Below are 27,813 nucleotides of genomic sequence, written 5' to 3'. Positions count from 1 at the left end.
TTTTATCTTGCCTTCTATTTTCAATGATAGCATAGCTGGATATAGTATTCTGGGCTGCATGTTTTTCTCATTTAGTGCTCTAAATATATCATGCCAGTTCTTTCTGGCCTGCCAGGTCTCTGTGGATAAGTCTGCTGCCAATCTAATATTTTTACCATTGTATATTACAGACTTCTTGTCCCGGGTTGCTTTCAGGATTTTCTCTTTGTCCCTAAGACTTGTAAATTTTACTATTAGATGGTTGGGTGTGGACTTATTCTTATTGATTTTGAGGGGGCTTCTCTGTACTTCCTGGATTTTGATGCTTGTTCCCTTTACCATATTAGGGAAATTCTTTATAATAATTCTCTCCAGTATACCTTCTGCTCCCCTCTCTCTTTCTTCTTCTTCTGGAATCCCAATTATTCTAATGTTGTTTTGTCTTATGGTATCACTTATCTCTCGAATTCTCCCCTCGTGGTCCAGTAGTTGTTTGTCTCTCTTTTGCTTAGCTTCTTTATTTTCTGTCATTTGGTCTTCTATATCACTAATTCTCTCTTCTGCCTCATTTATCCTAGCAGTATGAGCCTCCATTTTTTAATGCACCTCATTAATAGCTTTTTATATTTCAACTTGGTTAGATTTTAGTTCTTTTATTTCTCCAGAAGGGGCTTTTATTTCTCCAGACAGGGTTTCTCTAATACCTCCCATGCCTTTTTCAAGTCCAGCTAGCACCTTGAGAATCATCATTCTGAACTCTACATCTGACATATTACCGATGTCCATATTGATTAGGTCCCTAGCCTTCAGTACTGCCTCTTGCTCTTTTTTTTTGTGGTGAGTTTTTCCGCCTTGTCATTTTGTCAAGATAAGAATATATGAAGGAGCAAATAAAATACTAAAAGGGTGACAAAGACCCCAGGAAAATGTGCTTTAACCAAATCAGAAGATACCCCAAATCGTGGGGGGAAGAAAGAGGGTAAAATGAAGTTCAGAAAAAAAAATTTTTAAAGAAAAAAATGTAAATATATATGTGTGTATATATATATATACATAAAAATATAAAATAAAATATATATATACACATAAAATATAAATATATATTTATAATATATACACATATATATATTAGACTGATGATTAGAACAGGGTCACCCACTTACTTTGGGGAGTATTTTGGTCTCTTAGAAGAAACTTAGAAGAAACCCAAAATTTTAAAGAATGAAAACCATATATAAGAGTAAACACAATGAAGGGATGGAATATGAGTATAAAGATGAATTTTTTTTAATTTCTAAAAAAGGAGTTGATAAGATAAGTTGGTTGGGAGAATAAAGAAAAAGTGGAGAGAATTTTCTCAGGCTGGAGACTAGAATAAAGCCCTGTGCTAGATTTAGGGTATATTTTGATCTAGTAGAAGTTGTACCCCAAATTTTTTTAGAAGAAAAAACCCTATGTATATACAAAAAATAAAGTTAGATACAATTAAGGATAAAATATGACTATAATAATGAAAATTCAAAAAAGATTTTTTTTATGAAAGGTATTGTTAGGATAAACTAGGTAAAAAACATTAAAAGAGGAAAGGATAAAAGTTAAAAAAAATTTAGCAGAAGAAAAAAAGTAAAATTTAAAAAAGTTAACTTTATATGACTGAAGAATCATGGGGAAAAATCCATGAATTCCATGCTTTGCTTTCTCCTCCTCTGGAATTCTGCTCTTCTCCTTGGTAAGTGAACTTGGTCTTGGCTGGATTTCTTGTTGATCTTCTGGGGGAGGGACCTGTTGTAAGTGCTTCTCAAGTGTCTTTGCCCGAGGTGGAATTGTACCACCCTTACCAGGAGCCAGGCTAAATAATCCACTCAGGTTCGCTTTCAGGAGCTTTTGTTCCCTGAACACTTTCCATAGAGTTCCAGAGGACAGGATTGAAAATGTCGGCCTCCCAATCTCCGGCCCAGAGGAGCCAAGAGCTCAGGGCCCCACTCCTCAGTGTGCCCTCAGAGAAAAGCACTCAGTCACTCCCGTCTCCCTGGCCTCTGGCTGTGCTCCAAGCTCACCCCAGCCTGTGAACAAGCTTCTCTGTCTCTGGCACACAGCCCTGCCCGGAGTCTCTGAACCCCACAGATCCCTGAGCTCTTCCAGGGGGATCTCCCCGGATCTTGTGGGGTCCCTGCTCACAGAGCAGTGGTCTATGCCACGGATCACGATAAGGTAACCCCCAGTTGAGAGCTCACTCCTCGTCTCCGTCTCTATAGCCCACTTCCCCACTCTAATACCTGTGAGCTCTACGACACTCAGCCCTGATCCCTCTGTGACCCCGCAGGACCTGAGGCCATGCTCTCCCTACCTGGGCTTTACCCTGGATTAGCATCTGGAGCAATGGCCCTCAGTGGAGCAGACTTTTAAAAATCCTGATTTTGTGCTCCGTTGTTTTGCCGCTTGCCAGGATCCGGCCCCTCCCCGCTCAGTCCATCTTCCTGTCGACTTGGATTCATTTCTCCGTGGGTCCTACCTTTCACAAAATGGACAGTTTTCTGTTTCTAGAATTGCTGCCCTTCTTCTCTTCTATGTCCTGTTGGATTTGTAGGTGTTCACAATGGCTTGATAAGCTATCTAGCTGATCCCCTGCTACATGATGTCATCTCAGCCTGCTACTTCACCACCATCTTGACTCCTCTCCCCCAATCATGGTATCTTTTTAGGGTATTCACTTCTCTCTGCAAACTCAGTGATGTGCCGATAACTAATGGCTGTTGCATTTTAATATCTTATATCCACACAACTTCTAGCATTTTTTATGTGCTGGTGTCATAATTGCAGCTGCCCTACCAAAAGAGTGGTTTACTGTGAATTCATCTGTGCCTTATTCAAATTATTTTTAAAGTATGGTGCTTGGCTTGATAATGCTATAACTTTATCTATCTATGTTGTATCTTTTTTTTAATGCATTTTTAAAGAATTCAGCCACTGGAGAAAAAATAATAAAACAATAAGATTTTAAAAATAAAATAAAATATGTATTTATTGAGATGTAATTGACATATAACATTGTTTAAGTTTGGAGTGTACAACATGTTGATTCAGTACATTTTTATTGCAAAATGATTACCACCAAAGTGTTAGGTAACACCTCTGTCACATCATATAATTATTGATGCTATTGTGAGTAGGATAGTTTTCTTTATTTCTTTCTCCAGATTTTTTTTGTTGTTAATGTACAGAAATGCCACTGATTTCTATATGTTGATTTTACATCCTGCAACTTCATTGAATTCATTGATTGGTTCCAATACTTTTTGGAGTTGGATAATGACAGTTTTACTTCTTCCCTTCTGATTTAGATGCCTTTTGTTTCTTTGTCTTGCCCAATTGCTCTAGCTAGGACTTCAAATATCATGTTGAATAAGGGTATGGGGGGGCATCCTTGTCTTGCTCCTGATCTTAGAGGAAAGCTTTCAATTTTTCACTATTTTTTTGTGTTCATTTGAATTCCAGTTAGTTTCAGGTGTGCAATATAGTGATTCAACACCTACAACACCCAGTGCTCATCACAGCAAGTGCTAGCTGAGGGTTTGTTATAAATGGCCTTTATTATGTTCAGGTATGTTCCTTCTATACTGAATTTGTTAAGGATTTTTATCATGAAGGTATGTTTGCAACCTCAATCTTAACTGTCTCTGGGATAATATGGTAGGCAAAGAAAAACTCAGAGGCCACTGGAAATAAAGAATGCTACGTTGTTTTTTCTGTTCTCCTATTCAAAATGACTTCGTATGCACTGATATGATACTGGGGTACAGGGAGAAGAAATCCGTAATTTTTGTGGGAAAAGTACTTTCTTTGCTTTTCATAGGCAGCCCTGGAAGCCCTGGATGAACTGGACCTGTTTGGTGTGAAAGGTGGACCCCAATCAGTTATCCATGTCCTGGCTGATGAAGTGCAGCACTGCCAAGTAAGAGAATAATGAACAACTTTATAGAAAATGTTATTCTTACCCAGACTCAGAATGAGCATAGCCTTGAGAATAAAGAGACTTCAGAGTACATAATCTGATTTATTACCATGTGCCAAAAATGTTTTCCCCAATCTTTCTGTGCTAAGAATAAGCCTGATATAGCATGAACTATAACATAGATCATAGTACTGTTCTCTCATCCATGGTTATAAAAGGATCCCATCATAGTATGTGGAATTCTCCACTGTTGTCCTATCAAGCGCCTATGGGGTCTCCTTCTTTTCTAAATACACCAAGAGAACAAGAGGTGACTTATTTTGAGAGTTCTTGATAGTGGCTTTGAAACATTCTCTTGTCCCCAGTTGACTCTAGGTTTAGATGTTTGGAGATTAGACTGTTTAAGTGGTAAATATGTATCTTTAGTTTTGTTTAGGGGTACTCTTTGTATTGAAAGAGTTAGGTTCTTCTCATTGGTGAAATGTCTTTCTCCATCTTCAACCCCTGATTAGATAATAATAACGAAAATAAACTCATCTTCTCACTTTAAAAATGTGAAATTTTCCCTGGAAGAGATAAATGTCAGCAGTGTAGAAGCTGAGCCTTCCACATCCTGCTTTCTCAGCAGCTACATTTTCTCTTATCTTTACACTTCAGTGGTTGCTAATGGAGCAAGGGGATTGTGGACAGATGATGTATAGAGTGTTCTTTATCCATTAGCAGCTGTTTCAAAATCAGGATTGGGAACCATTGAGAGCAGTATTAAGACAAAGGATGATGTACAGAAATAGCTAGTTTTCTAAACTCTCACTTAGAAGGTATTATTGAATTATTATTGAATTCACCATTGAATATAATTTAATCATTATTATGGTAGATTTTCTCCCAAATGATCCTCTTCCACATTGATCTTTTGACTAAAGCTGTCAGTTTTATAATCCCAAGTTATTTGCTAATGTGCCACTTTTGACTTCCTTTCTTCCTTTTCAGTCTATCCTTAATTCAATACTCCCCCGTGCTTCAACATCCAAAGAGGTAGATGCTAGTCTGCTTTCGGTTATTTCCTTCCCAGCCTTTGCAGTAGAGGATAGCCAGTTGGTAGAGCTCACAAAGCAAGAAATCATCACCAAGCTTCAGGTATGTCCATATGTGCCCTTCTTTTCTTTAAGGCTTTGACTTAAAGGACAAATTAATACTGTTGGGGGCCTTGAGTCAGTGATTTAACCAAATGATCAGAGTTAACACCACCAGTAATAAAACATACTGATGTCATGTACCCCTGATACAGTGCCCTGAAAAGTGCACAGCACCAGTGTGGTGTCCATGCAAATAATGCCTTATCTCAGTCTAATCATGAGAAGACACTAGACAAAACCAAATTGAGGGACATTCTACAGATAACTGATGAGCTCTTCAAAAGCATCAAGGTGATAAAAACAAGGAAAGACTGAAGAACTGTCACAGGTTGGAAGAGACTAAGGAGATATGATAACTGAATGCAGTAGGATCCTGAAATGGATTTTGGAACAGGAAAAAAAAAGCCATTAGTGGAAAAACTGGTGAAATCCAAATAAGTTCTCTAGTTTGGTCAATAGTATTGTACAAAGGTTAATATTTTAGCTTTGATAATATAGAAGGACAGTGGATAAAGGGTAACAGGGATTCTCTGTACTGTTTCTGCAACTCTTCTGTAAGTTTCAGATTATCTCAACATTTTTAAAAAAATATATGTTGTCTTTTTTTTAAAAGCCTGTTGCTCTCTTATGAGCTCTGTGAGTAGGACAACACAGATTAGTAATTGGGCTGTTATAGACTTACACTGTGGTGGAAAGTGATGGAGAAGATAATATTAGAAACTCTGCTTTAGGGAAGAGCCTGTAACTTAGCCCTCCTTAAACTCACATTGATTGCTGAAATCAGTTTCTGCTGCTGGTCTGATATCAGAGGTTTTTTTTTTTATTACATTTTATTGTTTTTTTAAATACTATATCTGTGTTGGTGATAGGTCGGCACATGTAGCTGTTGCAAAGGATGTATTTCTGATGCATTATATGACTGCACCAACGTACATGCTTCTGACTTCTTTTCTCTGCATTCCTAGGGCCGTTATGGTTGCTGTCGCTTTCTACGAGATGGATATAAAACTCCTAAAGAGGTAGATTTCTTTTACCCAAAATGAGTCCACGATAGAATGAGTCACTACTCTCTGCAGTCCATTCAGAGAAAATACTTAATAGTATTATACGTTGGCTACCTGAACATATTTTTTTTTTAAAAAGTACTCAAAAGACAAAATACTAAGCTCACTGGTGATACTCAAAATAATCACACAATAAGATCAAAATAACTCATGTTTGCTACCTTCGTTGGGCTTAGTTGCCAGGTTCAATTTGTGAGTCTTTGTGGACTAAATAAATTATAGAGGAAGGTACAGTCCTTCCACTTCTTTTTTTTAAAAGATTTTATCTATTTGACAGAGATCACAAGTAGGCAGAGAGGCAGGCAGAGAGAGGGGGAAGCAGGATCCCTGCTGAGCAGAAAGCCTGATGCGGGCCTCGATCCCAGGACCCTGAGATCATGACCCTGAGCAGAAGGCAGAGGCTTAACCCCCTGAGCCACCCAGGTGCCCCCAGTTCTTTCACTTCTTGCAGCTGGTTGGTTTCAGGAAAGAGCTACTGATAGATGCTTAAATTAGTGGATGAAAGTTTAAGCAGAAACAGAATATTTGAATAGTCTCAAAGTATCTCCCTTCCAAATATTTCATGATTACTAAGGGGAAAGGCTTTCCTTCGATAGATCTTTCTGGCCCTTTTCCACCTTTTGCAGTTGGTTAGTTCTAAACAGTACCTGATCTTGAAAAGTTAATATCTTCTGTTCCACTAATCAGAAGTTCTCTGCAGAACTGTCAGTGGAGAAAATTATTATTAAAGAGAATGAATGGTCAAGAAGAAGCACTTCACTGGCAATGTAAACATTGTTTAAGGCTTTTTTTAATCATTGAGCTCAAACTCTTCTGGTCTACTTCCCTTCTTCCACTTTATTCTTTAGCCCTATTGATTTCTATCTCTACCAACCAATTAAAATTATGCTTCAAAATATCATCAAAATCTCCTAAGTGATCAATCCATTAGTCTTTACCCCATCCTTATTATACTTGACTTCTCTGTAGTACAGTACTGTTACCTACCTGTCCTCCATTTTCTTGACATTCTCTTCCCATTTAGTTTATACAACACTACACTATCCTAATTCTTCACTTTTTGTTTTTTCCTCACCATACTATGAGGGTTTACCAAGATTCTGCTCTTGGGTAATCTGTTCACTATATGTATGTATTACATCTGTAATTTGTGCTTCAAGTGTTACCTCGACGAGCATGGTTCCTGAACCCTTGTATACATTTCTATTTGTATGTTCTGCTGCTACCTCAAACTTAACAAATATAAAATCACAATGAATCTCACTTCTACATATACCTACCCATGGTATCATTGTTATCCCAGTTCTACTAGTTACAAGTCACATCACAAAGTACTCTCAAAGGGAGGGAGAATCTGTACATGCCCTGCCTTCTCTGAAATAATCAGAAGCAAAAAGCTGTATTGTGATACCTTTGAATTAAAGACAGATGGCTGACTTTGCAGTGATAAGATGAACTTTATTGTGTTTTTACCAGGATCCCAGTCGCCTATACTATGAACCATCTGAGCTGAAGTCATTTGAAAACATTGAGTGTGAATGGCCACTGTTCTGGACGTACTTTATCCTCGATGGGGTCTTCAGTGGCAATGCAGCACAGGTAATATGCTGGGGAAAGAGACTTTCAGCAGAATGTTTTTAGTATGTCTTCCTCTTTCGGTTAATGGCTGTGCTGACCCTGTGACCAAATGGAAGTCTTCCCTAATAGGGAAGAGACAGAGTCTTCTAGAGTCTTCTAGAGACTGATACTTGAGGGCACTAGGTTAAGAGTTGGAAGGCCTTTATGTTGCCATTATTCAGACTTGGCTTTTAACAAACATAGAGAGCAAAATGGCAAGCTCTGTCCACTTGCTTCAGTTGTTAGAGGTACTTGACTTTTCTTCCTGGCTGTGTGTGTGTGTGTGTGTGTGTGTGTGTATGTATATATAAAATCTTGGAAATGGTGTTCTGACTTTAGCCCCCACACACAAAAAAAAACAACGACCCATTTGTCTGGTCCTTGCCCCCACAAACATGACCATCATCGCTTTTTTGGTATATATATACAATGGAATACTATGCATCCATCAAAGGAAATGAAATCTTGGCATTTGCAACAATGTGGATGGAACTAGAGGGTACTATGCTTAGCAAAATAAGTCAGTTGGAGAAAGACAACTATCATATGATCTCCCTGATATGAGAAAGTGGAGATGCAACATGGGGGGTTTGGGGGGTAGGCAAAGAATAAATGAAACAAGATGGGATTGGGAGGGAGACAAACCATAAGAGACTCTTAATCTCACAAAACAAACTGAGGGTTGCTGGGGGAAGGGAGGTAGGGAGAGGGTGGTGGGGTTATGGACATTGGGGAGGGTATGTGCTATGGTGAGTGCTGTGAAGTGTGTAAACCTGGCAATTCATAGACCTGTACCCCTGGGGCTAATGATACATTACATGTTTATAAAAAAAATTTAAAAATTATTAAAAAAAAACATCTTTGGAAAATAGTGAGACTGGGAGATTTGATCAAGGAAGTTTAGAGTCAGGCATTCTACAAATTGGCTATGGTCTAAACTTGAACATAAATCCAACACATTTGGAAGTCATTTATACTTGGCTACATAAAACACAATTTTGTGTAATTTTAATGCTTTGGCCAATATTTATCTGTAACTGCCAATATCACTTAAATAATAGGGCTACACCAAAGTTTCATGGGCCGCAAAGTGCTGTTTTACTCTAAATTTCCATAAATTAAAAGCCCTTTTAAAGAAAGCAAATGAGCGGTAATAGAAATAACCCACCGTATTTTGATTCTACCATTTTTCTCAGTCCTTCCCAAATTCCACAGAATTTTTTATAAGAAACTTTTCTTCCTCAAAGAAAGATGCATTTATCAAACGTGCCTACTAAGTACAAAGCACATTCAGGCTTTTTGGACTCGGGGCGGGGGAAGAGTTGGGAAACCTGGATTCTTTTTTACTCATTTTTTTCCTGCTTCCCCCTGACTCTTGTTTTTAAAAGTATTTATTTATTTATTTGAAAAAAGAGAGAGAGCACAAGTAGGAAGGAGGATCAGAGGGAGGGGAGAAACAGACTCCCCAGTGAGCACGGAGCCCAATGCAGGGCTCTATCCCAGGACCCTGGGATCATGATTTGAGCCTAAGGCAAGGTTTAACTTCCTTCCTGACACTTGAGTAGCCCAAATATAGTCATTGAATTCTTTGGTTTCTCTGTATACAATGGAAATAGTTTTTCCCTTCTTTGAAGAAGATGTCCCTAAAGTTGTTTTTTTTTTTTTTTTAACTTCACAGCTGAAGATATACCATACGCACAAGAGACAGTTCAGCTATAATGACATATATGTTTCTTGAAAATCACCATCTCTGCATATTTGAGAAATAAAAACTATAGGTCTCATGGGAAAATGAGGTTGGGACACAACATTTAAAAAGTTTGCCAGAAGTACATAAAAAATTATAGGAACCTGATAAGCACAGCATTATAACTTTATGCACATGAATTTGTTAAGAAATACATAAATACCACAGTAAATATGGCACTTGTACCTTGAAAAATACCTTAGGTTTGCTCACAGATAAATGTACACCCATGTTCCTGCCAGCTCACCTGACGGCTTCCCATGCCCACCGCCCTGCATGCCAGAGGAAAGGAACAAGAAAGATGGCAAAAGAGTGAAGAGAAGGAGAAAAAGAACATTGAACAGGCAGGATGAATACAGAACAAATTGAGGAGAAAGGGGAAGAAAGGAAAGAGAAGGGAAGGTACACAGAGTCATGGAGCTAGGCTGGCTGTGGGAAGGGAGCAGCTCTGGAGTGATTTTGAAGCAGTAGAAGGAGTGTTACCTGAAATCGGACAGAAAGTTCTAACATGGAATATGCATGAATGTGGTTCATTGTCCTCCTGAGGTGTGTGCATGTGTGTGTTTTGGGTGTTCTTACTTGGGCTCAGTTCAGCTGAGTGTACTCTCATGTCAAAATTGTGCATAAGCAGAAGTCGAATCCGGGTTCTACTCAAATTGTCCCTCTTACATCAAACACATTGGAATCAATTTGTATTTTCAAAAAAACTGTGATAGAACTGTTTTTTCCACCATAAATTATAGTGCTTTTGTGTGTGTGTGTTTGTTTTTGCTTTTTATGTATTACTACTCTAATCTACAACAAATTGTTAAACAAACAAGCAAAAAAAAAAAAAACAATGAACTTCACTACAATGGAAACTTATTTTAGCAGTTAAATGTAGTTTTAAAAGCCAGTACATGTAAAGGTAAGAAGCTCGATTTTGAGTAGTGGATAAAAACAGGCCAGTGGAGGCAGGCTGACTTGGGCTCAAATCCAGACTCAACCTTATACTTGTTGTGTGATCTTCCACAAGTTCATAACCTCTTTGAGCCTCATTTTTTTTTTCAGTAAAAAAGGCTTTAATTGCATATACCTCCTAGGATGGTTACTAAAATTAAAGGTGTTATATGCAACTAATGAATCATTGACCAAAACGTCAAAAACGAATGATGTGTTATATGTTGGCTAATTGAATTTAAATTGAAAAAATTAAATGTGTTAAAGCACACAAAATTTCTAGCACAGTATCTGGCCTGTAATACACATTTACTAAATGCTACTCTCCTTTCTTCTCCCTTGCCCTAGGTGAATATGCTCCTTTGCAATAGGAACTTCTTCGGCTTTAACCCTCCCTGAGGTGTACATTTCCCCAAAGGAAACACTATAAACTTTTTTTCCCTTTCTTTTATTTACAGGTTCAAGAATACAGAGAGGCTCTTGAAGCAGTCCTCATCAAGGGCAAAAATGGAGTCCCACTTCTGCCAGAGCTATACAGTGTTCCTCCAGACAGGGTGAGTTGGACATGCCTTCGTAACATGGAGCTGGGAGAAAGAGGGCCATACCTCAATGGGACTGCTCCATTTGGGTCAAATAATTTCTAATTTTCTGACTTTAATATTCTCAAAGTGAGTCTTTTGGTATAAATGATGAAAATATGATTTTAGACCTTTGAAAATAAATTTTTAAAGCAGTCTCAGGTATGGCGCCATTGCATAGTAAGAATAGGGCAAGACCAAACGTGACAATGGTAGTTTCATGGGTGTGTTACTTATCCTCAAACTCATCAGGATGCATACATTAAATGTAAGGGCCTTTTTATATGTCAACCACACCTCAGTTTTCAAAAATTAATTGTTCAGAGATCGATTAAAAAAAAAAACCTTAAGGCTGAGAATGATACAGAGTTCAGTAGGCAGAACTAGAGTGAAGTTCTGTGTGAACTCTCAGGATTTGGTATTCTCTGCTTTGAGGCCAGTAATCTGGGATTGTTTACAACATACTTGTATGTCTTCATTTTCCTGCAATGCCAGTTGGGAGCACCATTGTTCGTCTTCTCCATTCCAAAGGAGCATTAGCCATGGGAGAGTCTCTGTCTTCCATTCAGGTAGAGACGGTTGGAATAAGCTCCCAGCAGCATCAGCAGCATCATCTGAGAGCTTGTTAGAAATGCAGTTCTCGGGCTTTTCTCCACACCTACTCAGTCAGAATATGCCTTTGGACAAAATCCTCAGGTGATTTGTATGTATACACATTTAGAGGAGCCTTTCCCTAGACTGGAGTCATAGGGCTTAACTTTTCAGTGAATTGTATTTGTAACTGTTCTATAGGGTATGAGTCACAATCCAGATTCAGCCTTTCTGTTGTATCTTTAACCTTCCATCACCTTTTGTGTGGCTTCTTTATCTTTTCCTTTAGGTTGATGAAGAATATCAAAATCCTCACACTGTGGACCGGGTCCCCATGGGCAAGTTGCCACATATGTGGGGTCAGTCTCTGTACATCTTAGGAAGCTTGATGGCAGAGGTAAGGGGAAACTTCAAGGCAACTGCACTTTTTTTCTTCTTTAGTCATTATAATAATCAGATTTGTGAGTAGCTCATTAAATCTGGATCTTTCTTTTGTCCTTTATATTCTGCCTTAATTATATATTTTCCTCCAGGTCAGGTCCTTAGAGTGGAAGCATGACCAATCCTTAACTAAAATCTTTTCCCCCTGGCAACCATGTCTCTCATACTGCCCAGGGCATCTTACTTTGGCACCGGACTTGGAGCTGCTCTCCTATCAGGGACTAGATCTTGCCCTTTCAGAACAGCCCCCCCACACACGGTGCTTTGCCTGGTGATGGATGCATGCACTTGTGCTTAGATGGTAATGATGACTGATAATGGATTTAAGTATTAACTTTTTCAAGAAGTATAATTTTTCATTATTTAATTGAATAAACTGATTAGATAATTTTAGGTACCATGAAAAGTGGTTGGGAACATAATTTTTAAAAATTTATTGTTTGTATACTTTTTGCTGTGGGGCTTTTTAAATGTTTTTTTATGTTAAATTCAGTTGAAACAACACCTTTTTGCCTTTTTTTTAAAAAGATTTATTTATTTCTTTACTTGAGAGAGAGCACTCTTGTGTAAGCAGGGGGCGGGGCAGAGGGAGAGGTAGAGAAATCCTTAAGCAGATTTCCTGCTGAATGTGGAGCGCCACACAGGGCTTGATTCCAGGACCCCAAGATCATGACCTAAGCCAAAATCAAGAGTCAGATGCTCAATGACTGAGCCACCCAGGTGCCCCTTGGTTGAAACAGCTCTTAGTGAAGCACTTGGGAATTTCGTACTTAACGTCCAGCTTATTTTTGATATTGTCAGCTATAGTAAGGGCCCTCTTTCTCAAAGTTTTCCAGATTTATAGACAAATCTATTTCCCCATTGTAGGTTCTTATGGTAACCTATAAGTGAGGCTCCTAGAAGATCCGAGGTGGTACTTAGCTATCCTTTCTGAGCCATATTCTTTGACCTGTTTATGTATGACTGTTTATTTTCTGCAGCTGTTTTTTGTTCACTCTGTTTTGGATTTTTTTCTCAGTTTTATTGAGGCATAATTGACATACATTAATGTGAATTTCAGGTATACTGCAAAAAAGGTTTGATTATCTTTAGTTGATATTATGAATAATATAGCAATAATGAGCAGAAAGATCTGCTTAAAGTAATCTTGACCTGATGACTTTCTCATTAAATTAAATGTGTGAAAAAGGAGGAGGTGAATGGTGTTTTTAAGGGTAAAATGGGTGAATTCATCCCATTTCATCAAGGACAGAAATTCAAGTCAAAATGTATCTGCTGGAGTGTCTGAGTGGCACAGTCAGTTGAGCATCTGACTCTTCAGTTTTGGCTCAGATTATATCAGTGTCCTGGGATCGAGCCCCACACTGGACTCTGTGCTCAGCCCGGAGTCTGCTGGAGATTCTCTCCCTCTCCCTCTGCTCTTCCCCCTGTGCACTCTCTCTCTCTCACACACAAATAAATAAATATTTCAAAAAAAAAAAGATATCTGCTGATCAGAAAGTATAGCAGTCACATGAACAAATGAGAAAACAACAAAACTTAAATTATTGATGATAAGCATTGTGATCTGATTGTCTGATTATATACATCCAGAGAAGGTGGAGGTATAACTAAAAAAAAAAAAAAAAACCTTTCTGCTTGTCACTTGTATTTCCAACAAAGAACTTGTGGCCACCACCAGAAATTAATTCCAGAAGAAATTAATTTGAATGTGAATTCGGGGTTTAGACTTTTTTATATAGTGAAGCTATTTGTTTCCTTTCCATACCTGCCTCTTACATGTTAAAGGGCAGGTTTTTGGCACTGGACATTGTTTCTCCTCAAACATTAGCTTTTTCTTTGAGAAATAATAATCTGTCTTTTTATGGTTTTTCTTTAGGGATTTTTAGCTCCTGGAGAAATTGATCCCCTAAATCGAAGGTTTTCTACAGTACCAAAGCCAGATGTTGTGGTTCAAGGTATGGATTTTTATTCCCAGCAGCAGAAACTTTATATTAACGATCTGTGTTGGACTAGTAAATGAAGACTTTGCTGTTTATCATTGGTTTTGTTAGGCTTCAAAAAGTATACAGTGAACTCAGTTCTTTTTGGTTTCAAGATTGCTATTAATCATGAACAAAATGCTTTGTAAGTGATGTTGACACTCTTAACCACTTATTACTTCTAGAAACTCTTTTCAGTTGTCATGATATTGTAGCCTTTAGATTCTTTCTTTCTGAACATTCCTTCTGTGCTTTTTCTGTTAATACTCCTTTCTTCTCATGCCCTTTTAATGGTTGTATACTTAATCTTACATTGTTGTCTCTGTATTTACACTCTATGTTAGTTTGCTAGTGCTGCCTCCTTCAAAATACATTTGCTTCCATGGATTCAACTATTCCTTCTTTGGAGAGTACTGAAAACCTTTATTTTTTGTTCCTAACAATTAATTTAAATTTTGAGGTTATCTACTCTATGCAAAACACTGAGCTAAGGTCTATAAATTCAAGTCCCAATATCTATGAAACATCTTTATCACTGATACTTCAAATGTAAAACTGACCTCTTTTGTCTCCATCCCATCCTTTTCCCTCTCTCATGATAAGTAGATCTTTCTACCTTCCTTATCTCTTGTCATTATTATTTTAGTCTCCTAGGATATAAAGTTCCAAGTGATTTTTTAAATTATTTTTATTAACATATAATGTATTGTTTGCACCAGGGATACAGGTCTGTGACTCATCAGGCTTATACATTTCACAACACTCACCATAGCACATACCCTCCCCAATGTCCATAACCCCACCACCCTATCCCTACCCCCCACCCCCAGCAACCCTCAGTTTGTTTTGTGAGATTAAGAGTCTCTTATGGTTTGTCTCCCTCCCAATCCCATCTTGTTTCATTTTTTCCTTCTTGACTCTCCAGCGACCCAATCCAGTACTAAGCTCCTGTAAAATGTCTCTGGTCACTTGACTTCTGGGTTGGTGCTATATGGGAAATAATCCTGTGTATTTTATTCATCCCTTCCCATAAGATACTTTGTTCTCCTTCGAGGCTTATGCCATCTGGCGGTATTGATCTCCTGGTTGCTCTAATTCATTCATTTAGCATACAGCCTTCCTCTTCTTCCCCAATTCCTGCCATAGTGCTAGATTTCAGCATCATAATAAGTACTAACATTTTAGCCTTAAATTCTTGGATACCCATAAATCTAGTGGCCTTTCCCTCCACCTCTATGTTATCCACTCATTTTGAGGACCAAACTTTAGAACTATTCCACCTCATATATCTCCCATTCCAGAAAATTCCAGTTTATGGTCATAGCTATACATTATTTCAGTTTTCTTTTTCTGGCCCATGGCACTGTATCTATTGTCTCTGAGTCTGCTCTTCCCTATTTGTTGATAATTTAAATATCTTAATCACCCATGCACCATAATTCTACTATACCCACCAGAAAAAACATATCAATCAATCTTATAGTCTGTATTTTCTTTTTTTATTAAGTTTTTTATTTTAATTCCAGTATAGTTAACATACAATGTTATATTAGAATCAGGTACAATATAGTGAATCAACCATTCTATACCTTACTCAGTGCTCATCACAATAAGTGTACTCTTTAATCCCATCACCTATTTCAACCATTTCCCCCACCACCACCAAGCTCCCCTCTGGTAACCATCAGTTTTTCTCGATAGTCTCTTTCTTGATTTGTATCTCTTTTTTTCCTTTGCTTCTTTTTCTTAAATTCCATGTATTAGTAAAATCATATGGTATTTTATCTATCTATCTATAGATAGATAGATAGATAGATATACATACATACATACATACAGATAGATAGATAGATAGATAGATATAGATAGATAGATAGATAGATATACATACATATATACCACCTCTTCTTTATTCATCTATCAGTAGACATTTGGCTGCTTCCATAATGTTGCTATTGTAGATAATACTGCCATAACACAGGGATGCATATATCCCTTTGAATTAGTATTTTTATATTCTTTGGTTAAATACCCAGTAGTGTGATTAAGGGATCTTTGGATAGTTCTATTTTTAACTTTTTAAGGAAACTCCATACTGTTTCCCACAGTAGCTACAGCAGTTTGCATTCCCACCAACAGTGTAAGAGCTTTTTTTCTCCATATCTCAACACTTGTTGTTTCTTATGTTTTTTATTTTAGCCATTCTAACAGGTGTGAGGTGATTATCTCATTGTAGGTTTGCTTTGCATTTCCCTGAAGATGAATGATGTTGAGTATCTTTTCATGTGTCTGGTGGTCATCTGGATGTCTTATTTGGAGAAATGTGTTTATGTCTTCTGCCCATTTTTTAATTGGATTATGTATTTTTTTGGGTGTTGACTTATATCGGTTCTTTATATATTTTTATACTAACCCTTTATCAGAAATATCATTTGCAAATATCCTCTCCCATTCAGTAGCTTGTCTTTTAGCTTTGCTGTGCAGAAGCTTCTTATTTTGAGGTAGCTATAATAGTTTATTTTTGCTTTTGTTTCCCTTGCTTTTGCAAACAGATCTAGAGAGAAGTTGCTCTGGCCTAGGTCAAAGAGGTTGCTGCCTGTGTGCTCCTCTAGGATTTTGATAGTTTCCTGTCTCGAATTTAGGCCTTTAATCCATTTTGAGTTTATTTTTTTGTATGGCGTAAGAAACTGATCCAGTTCCATTCATTTACATGTAGCCATCCAGCTTTCCCAGTGCCATTTATTAAAGAGACTGTTTTTCCCATTGGGTATTCTTTCCTCCTTTGTTGAAGATTAATTGACCATATAGTTGGGTTTATTTCTGAGCTGTTCTACTGATCTATGTGTCTATTTTTATGCTAATACCATACGGTTTTGATTACAAGAGCTTTGTAATACAACTTGGAGTCTGGAATTGTGATACCTCCCATTTTGTTTTTCTTTATTGAGTTTGATTTGCTTATCTGGGGTCTTTTGTGGTTCCATGCAAATTTTAGGATTGTTTGTTCTTGTTCTGTGAAAAATGCTGTAGGTATTTTGATAGGGACAGCATTAAATCTCTAGATTGCTTTGGATAGTATAGATGTTTGAACAATATGTGTTTTTCTAAGCCATTAGCATGGAATGTCTTTCAGTTTCTTGGCATCATCTTGAATTTCTTTCATCAGTGTTTTAGGTTTTCAGAGTTTAAGTCTTTTACCTTTTCAGAGTATAAGTCTTTTACCTTTTTAGTTAAGTTTAGTCATAGATATTTTGTTATTCTTGGTGAAATTGTAAAAGGGACTGTTTTCTTAATTTCATTTTCTGTAGCTTTGTTGTTAGTATAGAGCGATGCAAGATTTCTGTACATTGATTTTGTGTCCTGCAACTTTTCTGAATTCATTTATCAGTTCTAGTAGTGTTTTGGTGGAGTCTTTAGGGTTTCTATATAGAGTATCATGTCATCTGCACATACTGAAAATTTTATTTTTTCCTTACCAATTTGGATGCCTTTTATTTCTTTTTGTTGTCTGACCACTATAGCTAGGACTATCCAGTACTATGTTGTATAAAACTGGTAAGGGTGGACATCCTTATCTTTTTTTTTGGTCTTTTTATACTTTTTTTTAATTTTTAATTATTTATAAACATATATTTTTATCCCCAGGGGTACAGGTCTGTGAATCACCAGGTTTACACACTTCACAGAACTCACCAAAGCACATACCCTGCCCCAATGACCATAATCCCACACCCTTCTCCCAAACCCCCTCCCCCCAGCAACCCTCAGTTTGTTTTGTGAGATTAAGAGTCACTTATGGTTTGTCTCCCTCCCAATCCCATCTTGTTTCATTTATTCTTCTCCTACCCACTTAAGCCCCCATGTTGCATCACCACTTCCTCATATCAAGGAGATCATATGATAGTTGTCTCTGCTTGACTTATTTCGCTAAGCATGATACGCTCTAGTTCCATCCATGTTGTCGCAAATGGCAAGATTTCATTTCTTTTGATGGCTGCATAGTATTCCATTGTGTATATATACCACATCTTCTTGATCCATTCATCTGTTGATGGACATCTAGGTTCTTTCCATAGTTTGGCTATTGTGGACATTGCTGCTATAAACATTCGGGTGCACGTGCCCCTTTGAATCACTACGTTTGTATCTTTAGGGTAAATACCCAATAGTGCAATTGCTGGGTCATAGGGTAGTTCTATTTTCAACATTTTGAGGAACCTCCATGCTGTTTTCCAGAGTGGCTGCACCAGCTTGCATTCCCACCAACAGTGTAGGAGGGTTCCCCTTTCTCCGCATCCTCGCCAGCATCTGTCATTTCCTGACTTGTTGATTTTAGCCATTCTGACTGGTGTGAGGTGATATCTCATTGTGGTTTTGATTTGTATTTCCCTGATGCCAAGTGATATGGAGCACTTTTTCATGTGTCTGTTGGCCATCTGGATGTCTTCTTTGCAGAAATGTCTGTTCATGTCCTCTGCCCATTTCTTGATTGGATTATTTGTTCTTTGGGTGCTGAGTTTGCTAAGTTCTTTATAGATTCTGGACACTAGTCCTTTATCTGATATGTCATTTGCAAATATCTTCTCCCATTCTGTCAGTTGTCTTTTGATTTTGTTCACTGTTTCCTTTGCTGTGCAAAAGCTTTTGATCTTGATGAAATCCAAATAGTTCATTTTTGCCCTTGCTTCCCTTGCCTTTGGCGTTGTTCCTAGGAAGATGTTGCTGCGGCTGAGGTCGAAGAGGTTGCTGCCTGTGTTCTCCTCAAGGATTTTGATGGATTCCTTTCGCACACTGAGGTCCTTCATCCATTTTGAGTCTATTTTTGTGTGTGGTGTAAGGAAATGATCCAATTTCATTTTTCTGCATGTGGCTGTCCAATTTTCCCAGCACCATTTATTGAAAAGACTGTCTTTTTTCCATTGGACATTCTTTCCTGCTTTGTCGAAGATTAGTTGACCGTAGAGTTGAGGGTCTATTTCTGGACTCTATATTCTGTTCCATTGATCTATGTGTCTGTTTTTGTGCCAGTACCATGCTGTCTTGATGATGACAGCTTTGTAATAGAGCTTGAAGTCCGGAATTGTGATGCCACCAACGTTGGCTTTCTTTTTCAATATCCCTTTGGCTATTCGAGGTCTTTTCTGGTTCCATATAAATTTTTAGAATTATTATTTGTTCCATTTCTTTGAAAAAGATGGATGGTACTTTGATAGGAATTGCATTAAATGTGTAGATTGCTTTAGGTAGCATAGACATTTTCACAATATTTATTCTTCCAATCCAGGAGCATGGAACATTTTTCCATTTCTTTGTGTCTTCCTCAATTTCTTTCATGAGTACTTTATAGTTTTCTGAGTATAGATTCTGTGCCTCTTTGTTTAGGTTTATTCCTAGGTATCTTATGGTTTTGGGTGCAATTGTAAATGGGATTGACTCCTTAATTTCTCTTTCTTCTGTCTTGCTGTTGGTGTAGAGAAATGCAAGTGATTTCTGTGCATTGATTTTATATCCTGACACTTTACTGAATTCCTGTATAAGTTCTAGCAGTTTTGGAGTGGAGTCTTTTGGGTTTTCCACATATAGTATCATATCATCTGCAAAGAGTGATAATTTGACTTCTTTTTGCCAATTTGGATGCCTTTCATTTCCTTTTGTTGTCTGATTGCTGAGTCTAGGGCCTCTAGTACTATGTTGAATAGCAGTGGTGATAATGGACATCCCTGCCGTGTTCCTGACCTTAGCGGAAAAGCTTTCAGTTTTTCTCCATTCAGAATGATATTTGCGGTGGGTTTTTCATAGATGGCTTTGATGATATTGAGGTATGTGCCCTCTATCCCTACACTTTGAAGAGTTTGGATCAGGAAGGGATGCTGTACTTTGTCAAATGCTTTTTCAGCATCTATTGAGAGTATCATATGGTTCTTGTTCTTTCTTTTATTGATGTGTTGTATCACATTGACTGATTTGCGGATGTTGAACCAACCTTGCAGCCCTGGAATAAATCCCACTTGGTCGTGGTGAATAATCCTTTTAATGTACTGTTGAATCCTATTGGCTAGTATTTTGTTGAGTATTTTCGCATCTGTGTTCCTCAAGGATATTGGTCTATAGCTCTCTTTTTTGATGGGATCCTTGTCTGGTTTTGGGATCAAGGTGATGCTGGCCTCATAAAATGACTTTGGAAGTTTTCCTTCCATTTCTATTTTTTGGAACAGTTTCAGGAGAATAGGAATTAGTTCTTCTTTAAATGTTTGGTAGAATTCCCCCGGGAAGCCGTCTGGCCCTGGGCTTTTGTTTGTTTGGAGATTTTTAATGACTGTTTCAATCTCCTTACTGGTTATGGGTCTGTTCAGGCTTTCTATTTCTTCCTGGTTCAGTTGTGTAGTTTATATGTTTCTAGGAATGCGTCCATTTCTTCCAGATTGTCAAATTTATTGGCGTAGAGTTGCTCATAGTATGTTCTTATAATAGTTTGTATTTCTTTGGTGTTAGTTGTGATCTCTCCTCTTTCATTCATGATTTTATTTATTTGGGGCCTTTCTCTCTTTTTTTTTTTTTGATAAGTCGGGCCAGGGGTTTATCAATTTTATTAATTCTTTCAAAGAACCAGCTCCTAGTTTCGTTGATTCGTTCTGTTGTTTTTTTGGTTTCTATTTCATTGATTTCTGCTCTGATCTTTATGATTTCTCTTCTCCTGCTGGGCTTAGGGTTTCTTTCTTGTTCTTTCTCCAGCTCCTTTAGGTGTAGGGTTAGGTTGTGTACCTGAGACCTTTCTTGTTTCTTGAGAAAGGCTTGTACCGCTATATATTTTCCTCTCAGGACTGCTTTTGTTGTGTCCCACAGATTTTGAACCGTTGTATTTTCATTATCATTTGTTTCCATGATTTTTTTCAATTCTTCTTTAATTTCCCGGTTGACCCATTCATTCTTTAGAAGGATGCTGTTTAGTCTCCATGTATTTGGGTTCTTTTCAAACTTCCTTTTGTGGTTGAGTTCTAGCTTTAGAGCATTGTGGTCTGAAAATATGCAGGGAATGATCCCAATCTTTTGATACCAGTTGAGTCCTGGACCGAGGATGTGATCTATTCTGGAGAATGTTCCATGTGTACTAGAGAAGAATGTGTATTCTGTTGCTTTGGGATGAAATGTTCTGAATATATCTGTGATGTCCATCTGGTCCAGTGTGTCGTTTAAGGCCTTTATTTCCTTGCTGATCTTTTGTTTGGATGATCTGTCCATTTCAGTGAGGGGAGTGTTAAAGTCCCCTACTATTATTGTATTATTGTTGATGTGTTTCTTTGATTTTGTTATTAATTGGTTTATATAGTTTGCCTGCCAGGTCTCTGTGGATAAGTCAGCTGCCAATCTAATATTTTTACCATTGTATGTTACAGACTTCTTTTCCCGGGCTGCTTTCAGGATTTTCTCTTTTTCACTGAGACTTGTAAATTTTACTATTAGGTGATGGGTTGTGGGCCTATTCTTACTGATTTTGAGGGGCGTTCTCTGAACCTCCTGAATTTTGATGCTCGTTCCCTTTGCCATATTGGGGAAATTCTCCCCAATATTTCTCTCCAGTATACCTTCTGCTCCCCTCTCTCTTTCTTCTTCTGGAATCCCAATTATTCTAATGTTGTTTCGTCTTATGGTGTCACTTATCTCTCGAATTCTCCCCTCTTGGTCCAGTAGCTGTTTGTCCCTCTTTTGCTCAGCTTCTTTATTCTCTGTCATTTGGTCTTCTATATCACTAATTCTTTCTTCTGCCTCATTTATCCTAGCAGTGAGAGCCTCCATTTTTGATTGCACCTCATTAATAGCTTTTTATATTTCAACTTGGTTAGATTTTAGTTCTTTTATTTCTCCAGAAAGGGTTTTTATATCTCTCGAGAGGGTTTCTCTAATATCTTCCATGCCTTTTTCGAGCCCAGCTAGAACCTTGAGAATTGTCATTCTGAACTCTAGATCTGACATATTACCAATGTCTGTATTGATTGGGTCCCTAGCCTTCGGTACTGCCTCTTATTCTTTTTTTTGTGTTGAATTTTTCCGTCTTGTCATTTTGTCCAGATAAGAGTATATGAAGGAGCAAGTAAAACACTAAAAGGGTGGCAACAACCCCAGGAAAATATGCTTTAACCAAATTAGAGGAGATCCCAAATCGTGAGGGGGGAGAAAGGGGATAAAAAGAGTTTCAAAAAGGAAGAAAGAAAAAAAAAAGAAAAAAGAAAAAAAAAGAAAAGAAAAGAATTTTTAAAAAAGAAAACAAATAAGAAAAATATAAAAAAGAAAAAATATATATATTAGATAAACTAGTTAAAAAACGTTAAAAAAGAAAAAGGTAAAAGTTAAAAAAAAATTTACCAGAAGGTGAGAAAAAAAAAATGAAAAAGAAAAAAATTAAATTTCACTGCAAGACTAAAAAAAAATTACAGGGAAAAAGCCATCAGTTCCGTGCTTCGCATTCTCCTCCTCTGGAATTCTGCTGCTCTCCTTGGTATTGAAACCGCACTCCTTGGTAGGTGAACTTGGTCTCGGCTGGATTTCTTGTTGATCTTCTGGGGGAGGGGCCTGGTGTAGTGATTCTCAAGTGTCTTTGCCCCAGGCGGAATTGCACCGCCCTTACCAGGGGCCGGGGTGAGTAATCCCCTCGGGTTTGCTTTCAGGCGCTTTTGTTCCCTGAGCGCTTTCTGTAGAGTTCCGGAGGACAGGATTACAAATGGCAGCCTCCTGGTCTCCGGCCCGGAGGAACCGAGAGCCCAGGGCCCCACTCCTCCGTGCGCCCCCAGAGAACAGCGCCCAGTTACTCCCGTCTGGCTGACCTCCGGCCGCGCTCTGAGCTCACCGAGCCTGCGGCCGGTTCAAGGTCACCCCGAGCTGTGAGCTTACTGTCGGCTCTGTCTCTGTAGCCGGCTTTCCCGTTCCAATACCTGCAAGCTCTGCAACACTCAGACACCCCCGATCCTTCTGTGACCCTGCGGGACCTGAGGCCATGCTGACCCCGCGTGGCTTCGCCCCGATTTAGCCTCTGGAGCGATGTCCCTCAGCGGAACAGACTTTTAAAAGTCCTGATTTTGTGTGCCGTTGCTCCGCCGCTTGCCAGGAGCCGGCCCCTGCCCCCGGGGTCTATCTTCCCGTTGCTTTGGATTCACTTCTCCGCCTGTCCTACCTTTCAGAAAGTGGTTGTTTTTCTGTTTCCAGAACTGCTGTTCTTCTTCTCTTTGATCTGCGGATGGATTTTCAGGTGTTTGCAATCTTTAGATAAGCTATCTAGCTGATCTCCGGCTAGCTGAAGTAGTCTCAGCCTGCTACTTCCCGCCATCTTGACTCCTCCCCCCTGGTCTTTTTATACTCTTGGACATCCTTATCTTTTTTGACCTTAGGGGAAAAGCTCTCAGTTCATCCCCATTAAGGATGATGTTAACTATAGGTTTTTCATTAATGGTCTTTATTATGTTAAGGTATGTTTCTTCTAAACCTATTTGTTTTAGGGGTTTTTTTTTAATCATAAATGGATGTTATACTCTGTCAAATGCTTTTTTTTTGCATTTATTGAAATGGTCATAGGGTTCTTATCCTTTCTCCTACTGATGTGGTGTATCACATTAATTGATTTGTAAATATTGAACCATGCTTGCCTCCCAGGAATAAATCCCAATTGATCATGGTAAATGGTTTTTTTAATGCATTGTTGGATTCGGTTTGCTAATATTTTTTTGAGGATTTTTGCTTGTATATTTATGAGAGATACTGGCCTCTAGTTCTCTTCTCATGGTGTCCTCATCTGGTTTGGGTATTATGGGATACTAGCCTCACAGAATGAATTTGGAAGTTTTCTTAGGCTCTTCTAACTTTCAGAATAGTTTGAGAAGAGTATGTATTAACTCTTCTTTAAATGTTTGGTAAAATTCACTTGTGAAGTCCTCTGGTCCTGGACTAAATGTTTAGTAGAATTCGCTTGTGAAGCCCTCTGGTCCTGGACTTTCTGTTTTTTATGTTTATTTGGTTACTGATTTAGTTCAAATTTACTATTTCTTCCTGCTTCAGTTTTGGTCGGTTATATACTCCTAAGAATATATCCTTCATATTTCTGTGGTGTCGATTGTTATTTCTCCTCTTTCTCCTCTTTTATTTCTGATTTTCTTTGTTTGGGTCTTTTCTGTTCTTTTCTTGATAAGTCTGGGTAGAGGTCTATCAATTTTGTTGTTCTTTTCAAAGACCAGCTCCTGCTTTCATTGTTCTGTTCTATTCTTTTTTCAGTTTGTGTATTATTTATTTCTGCTCTAATCATCATTGTTTCCTTCTGTCTGCTGGTTTTGGGTTTTGTTTGTTCTTTTTCTAGCTCCTGTAAGTGTAAGGTTAGGTTGTTTATTTGAGATTTTTCTTGCTGTCAACATCCCTCTTAGAATTATTTTTGCTGCATCCCAAAGATTTTGGACCGTTGTGTTTTCATTTTCATTTGTATCCATGGAATTTTTTATTTCTTCTTTGATTTCCTAGTGGAACCCTTCATTATTTAGTAGCATGTTATTTAATCTCCATGTATTTATGCTCTTTCTAAATTTTTTCTTGTGGTTGATTTCTAGTTTCATAGTGTGGTCAGAAAAGGTGCCTGGTATGACTTGGGCCTTTTTAAATTTGTTGAGACTTATTTTGTGGCCTAACATGTGATCTCTTCTGGAGGATGTTCCATATGAACTTGAGAAGAATGTGTATTCTCATGTTTACGATGGAGTGTTCCAAAAATATCTGTTAAAATCTTATGGTCTAGTGTATCATTTACAACCACTGTTTCCTTGTTGATTTTCTGTTTGGATGAACTGTCCATTGAAGCAAGTGGGGTGGTAAAGTCCCCTACTATTATTGTATTCCTGTCAGTTAGTTCCTTTATGTCTGTTATTAATAGTTTAATGTTTTTGGGTATTCAATGTTTGGAGTATAAATATTTATAACTGTCATATCCTCTTTTGGACTGTCCCCTTTATTATTAAATAGTGTCCTTCTGTGTCACTTGTTATAACCCTTGTTTTAAAGTCTAGTTTGTCTGATATAAATATTGTTACATCAGCTTCCTTTTGACCTCTATTTACATGATAAATGTTTCCCTATCCCTTCACTTTTAATCTGCAGGTGTCTTTGGGTCTAAAAGGAGTCTCTTATAGGCAGATTATAGATGGGTCTTGGTTTTTTATCCATCCTGTCACTCTGTGTCTTTTGATTGGAGCATTTAGTCTATTTACTTTTAAAGTACTTAGTTAGATATGTATTTATTGCAGTTTGGTTACTTGGTCTGTGGTTGTTTTTGTAGGTTTTTCTCTGGTCCTTTCTTCTCTTGCCTTCTTTCATGGTTTGTTGCCTTTCTTTAGTGATACACTTGGGTTCCTTCCTCTTTATTGTTTGCATATCAGTGGTTTTGGATTTGCAGTTACCATTAGTTTTGTGTATAACATCTGCATATAGCAGTCTATGTTAAGTTGATTGTTTACATTTAAACCCATTTTTTATTCTTGTCCCCCCACATTATTGTATATGGTATCATATTTTACATCCTTTTATTTTATGAATCCCTTGACTGTTATTTACAGAAATACTTATTTTTACTGCTTTTGTGTTTTTTACTTTTGATACTCTCACTTATGGTCTTTCCTTTCTACTCCTTTCTTGTAGAGCTCATTTAGTGGTCATGAACTCCTTTAGTTTTTATTAGTCTGAGAAACTCTTTATCTCTCCTTCTATTCTGAATGATAGCCTTATTAGATAGAGTAACCTTGGCTGAAGATTTTTTCCTCTCAGCATTTTGAATATATCATGCCATTCTCTTCATGACTGCAAAACTTCTGCTGAAAAATCTAATAGACTTACGGGGTTTTCCATATAAATGTCTTCCCTCTTGCTGCTTTTAAAATCCTTTTTTAATACTACTTTTTGCTATTTTCATTAGTATGTATCTCAGTGTGGACTTCCTATGGTTGGTTTTTGTGTGGGGATCTCTATGCCTCCTAGATGTGGATGTTTTCTTCTCCAGATTAGGGAATTTCTTATTTCTTCAGATAGATTTTATACCTCCTTTTCTCTCTTTTCTTCTGGGATCCCTATAATGTGAATGTTATTACACTGATGGCCATCACTGAGGTCCCTAAAATTATTCTGTTTGTATACTTTTTTTCCCTCTCATTTGCTCAGCTTGGTTACTTTCCATTACTCTGTCTTCCAGGTCATTAATTCATTCTTTTACTTCCTTTAGCCTGCCATTTATTGTATCAAGTGTATTTTTAATTTCCATTATTGTTTGTTTCACCTATAATTGGTTCATTTTTATGTCTTTGTTAAAGGTCTCCCCAATGTCCTCTACTCTTTTCTCAAGGTCAATGAGTACCTTTATGATCATGACTTTAAATTTTCTATCAGGCATACTACTTATATCTGTTTCACTTAGCTCTCTTGCTATGGTTTGGTCCCTTTCTTTCTTTTGTGACATATTCCTGTTTCCTCATTTTGTCTACTCTCTGTTTCTGTGTTAAGAAAGTCAGCTACTTTTGTTGCTCTTAATGATATTGGCCTTATGAAGAAGAGGTCCTATAGAGCCCTGCAGTGTAGTGTCACATTCCCAAGGACCTGGCTCTACAGGGAGTATCTTCTATGTGTGCTGTGTATGCCCTGCTATTGAGTCCTGGCCTCTTTTTCCTTCAGTCCAGTTGTCTGCAGAGGCTCTCTTTGCCTGTTGTGGTCAGTGTTTGCTCCTCAGTTGGGTGGGGGCATGTTTTAACAAGGTGCACACCTGTCAGCTTGCAAAATGAGATCTGCCACAACCACTGGAACTTCAGCCCCACAGAACATGTGGATTGGGAGATAAGGTGTTGGTGGGGTTTGCACTTGTATTCTGGGGGAGGAGACTTGCAGCACCATGACTGAGGCAAGCGTGACTGGAAAGGGCAAATCTGCCCCAGCACAGGAGTGAAAGGGTTTGATGTAAGCAAGTTAGGTAGCAAGTTTCAGAGCTGTGCTGGTTCCTGGGCATGTGATTATGTTTTTTGCCGAGGGGTAGAACCTCCTTCATTCCTAGAAGGGTCTCTCTGTGATCCCTGCCTCTCCAGGACATGCTCTCAGATGAGTAAATAACTCTCCCTCCCATCTGCCCCCAGCATTTTCAAACTGCTGCTTCCATGCTGTATCTCTGCTGGCTGTTTGTCCTGTAGTCTTTTAAAGGGCAGGGACTCCACTTCCTAATGCTCTCTGGGTTCCCCCAGAACCAAGATTCCTGATTTTGTTTTTAAGATTTTATTTATTTATTTGTCAGAGAGAGAGAGAGAGAGAGCGAGAGTGAGCACAGGCAGACAGAGTGGAAGGCAGAGGCAGAGGGAGAAGCAGGCTCCCTGCGGAGCAAGGAGCCCGATGTGGGACTCGATCCCAGGACGCTGGGATCATGACCTGAGCCGAAGGCAGCTGCTTAACCAACTGAGCCACCCAGGCGTCCCAAGATTCCTGATTTTTTAAATTCCAGGCTTTAAGTCCCGCCGGTTGTTAAGAATTCACAAAATTCAGCCCCTCTCACTTTCAAAGCCAAACATGGAGATTCATCTTCCCTGTTCAGGCTTCCCAGTGTAACAGTCTGTTTTTTGCCCTTCTCTGTGCCGCCAGCTTCCTCCCCACTGTAGATGGCCATGGTCCATTTTGTAGTGAAGAAAGTTGGACTTTCTTTGGTGTGGCCTTTTCTCTACCTTTAGTTGCAGAGTTTATTCTGCCAGTCTTCAGATCATTTTCTGGGTTGTTTACACTGATGTGAGTGTTAT

General features: G+C 38.2%; 1 protein-coding gene across 3 annotated transcripts in view; it reads left to right on the top strand.

The window, feature by feature from the left end:
- PHKA1 (phosphorylase kinase regulatory subunit alpha 1) overlaps positions 1-27,813 on the top strand; it is a 148,573-nt gene that overhangs the window by 40,203 nt on the left and 80,557 nt on the right. For all 3 annotated transcript variants that reach the window (XM_045074010.1, XM_013048220.2, XM_013048219.2), the window contains exons 7-13: positions 3,833-3,931; positions 4,922-5,068; positions 6,033-6,086; positions 7,608-7,730; positions 10,893-10,988; positions 11,893-12,000; positions 13,924-14,002. In XM_045074010.1, the coding sequence (XP_044929945.1) occupies positions 3,833-3,931; positions 4,922-5,068; positions 6,033-6,086; positions 7,608-7,730; positions 10,893-10,988; positions 11,893-12,000; positions 13,924-14,002 (706 nt within the window). The remainder of the gene's footprint in view (positions 1-3,832; positions 3,932-4,921; positions 5,069-6,032; positions 6,087-7,607; positions 7,731-10,892; positions 10,989-11,892; positions 12,001-13,923; positions 14,003-27,813) is intronic.

Source organism: Mustela putorius, unplaced genomic scaffold (genome assembly GCF_011764305.1).
Source record: "Mustela putorius furo isolate JIRA1106 unplaced genomic scaffold, ASM1176430v1.1 tig00537297_pilon_pilon_pilon, whole genome shotgun sequence".
NCBI classification, from domain to species: domain Eukaryota; kingdom Metazoa; phylum Chordata; class Mammalia; order Carnivora; family Mustelidae; genus Mustela; species Mustela putorius.
The sequence above is the reverse complement of the archived record's forward strand: the minus strand, read 5'-3'. Positions and strand labels throughout refer to the sequence as shown.